The 2,951-nt window shown below is 36.5% G+C and overlaps 1 protein-coding gene across 1 annotated transcript; it reads left to right on the plus strand.

The window, feature by feature from the left end:
• Positions 1-516: 516 nt before the first annotated feature.
• On the plus strand, positions 517-2,572 carry LOC142639129 (chlorophyll a-b binding protein 5, chloroplastic). Its single transcript, XM_075813239.1, has 2 exons — positions 517-812; positions 1,639-2,572. The coding sequence occupies exons 1-2, from the start codon at positions 667-669 to the stop codon at positions 2,288-2,290; spliced, it is 798 nt and encodes a 265-aa protein (XP_075669354.1). The 5' UTR covers positions 517-666; the 3' UTR covers positions 2,291-2,572.
• The last annotated feature ends 379 nt before the right edge of the window (positions 2,573-2,951 follow it).

A 2,951-nucleotide genomic window follows, 5' to 3' on the forward strand; every position in this document is an offset into this window, starting at 1 on the left:
CCTTAGGAGGCTAAAATCAAGGGCTTATTAGCTCTGAAAAAACTAGTATTATACAACTTCTTTGTCATAATTGTAACGTGGCAGGGTATAAATAGTGATAATAAGTTTATGTATAAATGATAAGAAATTATTTACCGTCTGCTTCGTTAGAATTGTGGCAAAAAGTTATGAAATAGTTTATAGTCCACGCATATAAAAAATGTGATAGGTAAAATAGTCCACGTATATAACATCACTCTAGCATTGATTTAAATTATTGTTTCTTTCACTTGATGACATGGCCAAGTTACTGGCCCATGGACATTCATGAGGTGGCATCAGCCGAACCCCAAAGAGGAAGAAATGTATGCTACCATCCATATATGTATGTGGCGTGTATTGATTAACAAGCTATGGACATCCTACCAACAAAAATCTTTGATTCTGACATGGATAAACAATATCCACGATCTACAAAGAAAAAATCAGCATGGAAATCCACATCCAATATAAGGACCAATAGGATGGTGCTGACATGTAGATTGTAGATTATCCTAATCCATAACATCTACTCATTCCCGTTATAACTTCTCATTCATTTCCACAGGCTTCTCCACACCATCTTCTAAGTTCTAAACTTTCAACATACCCAGAAAAGAAACACCAAGAATCTGGTCGTAGTAAATCATGGCAAGCTCCACCATTCAACGATCAGCATTTGCCGGCCAGACCGCTTTGAAGCAGTCCAATGAGCTTGTCCGTAAGGTTGGGAGCTTTGCTGGTGGCCGCGTTACCATGAGGCGAACAGTGAAGAGTGCTCCACAAAGCATATGGTAACAACTTACTGTAGTATTAGTTAATCATTCACATCAACTATTTGCAGCTATATTGTACAAAGTTCATCAATTTTAGAGTGAAAATACACTTTGCATATTAAAGTTAAACAATCAAAATTGCCCTTAAAAAAGAGTCTCCTATCTTGATGTAAACTAAGGTGATTAAAAATGGAGACCAAACTTTATCTTTACACTTAATGCATGTTTAAAGTTTTAGATTAATTCACAACTAAGAAAAAAAAAATATTTCAGTTTAATTACTTCTAAGAATAACACGCTTAAAGTCTCGGGTTTTTAAAGGTCCCTTTGATTAATAGGCAGCCGATATTGCTCTGCCTCTAGCTCACCTTCTTAAATGGGCAATTATAACTCAACTACCATAACCATAAGTCATTCTTTCTTAAAAACGCTATCTACTTAAGTAATAAAAAAAATGTTATCTATATATTTCCAATATCTCAATCAATAAAGTAATGAGCACAACTATAAGAGTCATTTGAAATTACATATAGTGGCACTAAACATGGTGAACTAATCATAAAATCCTTCAAAGTCCACATCTATCACAAAATTATTTACAAACCATAATTGTCTGATTGGAGGACTTATAAAGTTCTTAGGCTTTTAGCTAAAACAAAAACTATTATATAATCATGATAAAATAAACTTTTAATAATAACCTGTTTTATCACGGAAATTCTCTCTATAGTGTTAGAAAGATAATTAGTTGATGCGAAATTCACATGAAAACTTTTAAGCCTTACCCTTATTTGTTAGACTAAACAATCAAATAATAAACCCGTAAATGTGACAAATTAAACAGGTATGGCCCAGACCGCCCAAAGTACTTGGGACCATTCTCTGAGCAAACTCCCTCATACCTTACTGGTGAATTCCCTGGTGACTATGGCTGGGACACTGCTGGGTTATCCGCAGACCCTGAGACCTTTGCAAGGAACCGTGAGCTTGAGGTGATCCATAGCCGATGGGCCATGCTTGGAGCTTTGGGCTGTGTGTTCCCTGAAGTCCTTTCAAAGAATGGTGTCAAGTTTGGTGAAGCAGTTTGGTTCAAGGCTGGTGCACAGATTTTCTCTGAAGGTGGTCTTGATTATCTTGGCAACCCAAACCTCATTCATGCACAAAGCATCTTGGCAATCTGGGCTGTTCAAGTTGTGCTTATGGGCTTCATTGAAGGGTATAGAGTTGGTGGAGGACCGCTCGGTGAAGGACTTGATCCCATTTACCCTGGTGGTGCCTTTGACCCACTTGGACTAGCTGATGATCCCGAAGCATTCGCAGAATTGAAGGTGAAGGAACTAAAGAATGGGAGGTTGGCAATGTTCTCCATGTTTGGATTCTTTGTTCAGGCTATTGTTACTGGGAAAGGCCCAATTGAGAACCTCTTCGACCATGTTGCAGACCCAGTAGCCAATAATGCATGGGCTTACGCCACTAACTTTGTCCCTGGAAAATGAAGAAACTTAAATGTTCTACTGTAACTTTACTCATCAATCTTCTTGCTTGTGGTCAACTTCTCTCTTGCTGTGTTCATCTATATTGTATTGATGCTACCACAAACTGCTTTTCTTTAAACTATATATTAATGTATCACTTCTAAAGTACAAGACATTTGGTCTTTTGTGCTTGAACTTACATTAATGTTGGTAGAAATGAGTGTTATAATTTGAATATTCTGTGAAGATCTCAACGTGAAGCATATATATATATATATGCAATTTTCTTTGTTATCAAACAAATATATGATTGATTTCCCATTGCTAAGTATAGGGGAATAGAAACTTTTGGAAGCATACGGTGAAGTTTCTACTTCAGAATGGAAAAGAAACGTTTTCTAATCTTCCCGTCCAAGGTAAAAAGATAACTAACACTTTCACCAAAGCCTTCAAAAAGGAATTTGGATGAGGATCCTCTACATTTCTCTTTGAAATGGAGTGTCCATTTCATGGACAGGATCTGATTGATATAGATCAGCAGTTTAAAACGTGCCACGTCAATCAAAATCTTAAACTCTTGACTCAAGCAAACTCAAGGGTCAAAAAGATATTTCATTTTTTTCTGAATTTCATGACAAAATGATTGATGATGTTAAATAAGGTCAAAAGGATATTTCTCCCA

The sequence above is a fragment of the Castanea sativa genome, chromosome 6 (genome assembly GCF_040712315.1).
Source record: "Castanea sativa cultivar Marrone di Chiusa Pesio chromosome 6, ASM4071231v1".
Lineage (NCBI taxonomy): Eukaryota > Viridiplantae > Streptophyta > Magnoliopsida > Fagales > Fagaceae > Castanea > Castanea sativa.

Bases quoted from the DNA above. Each gene is read 5' to 3' on its own strand.
- LOC142639129 (XM_075813239.1), top strand. From the start codon at position 667: ATGGCAAGCTCCACCATTCAACGATCAGCATTTGCCGGCCAGACCGCT. The intron at 813-1,638 runs GTAACAACTTAC...CAAATTAAACAG, and splicing joins AGTGCTCCACAAAGCATATG to GTATGGCCCAGACCGCCCAA.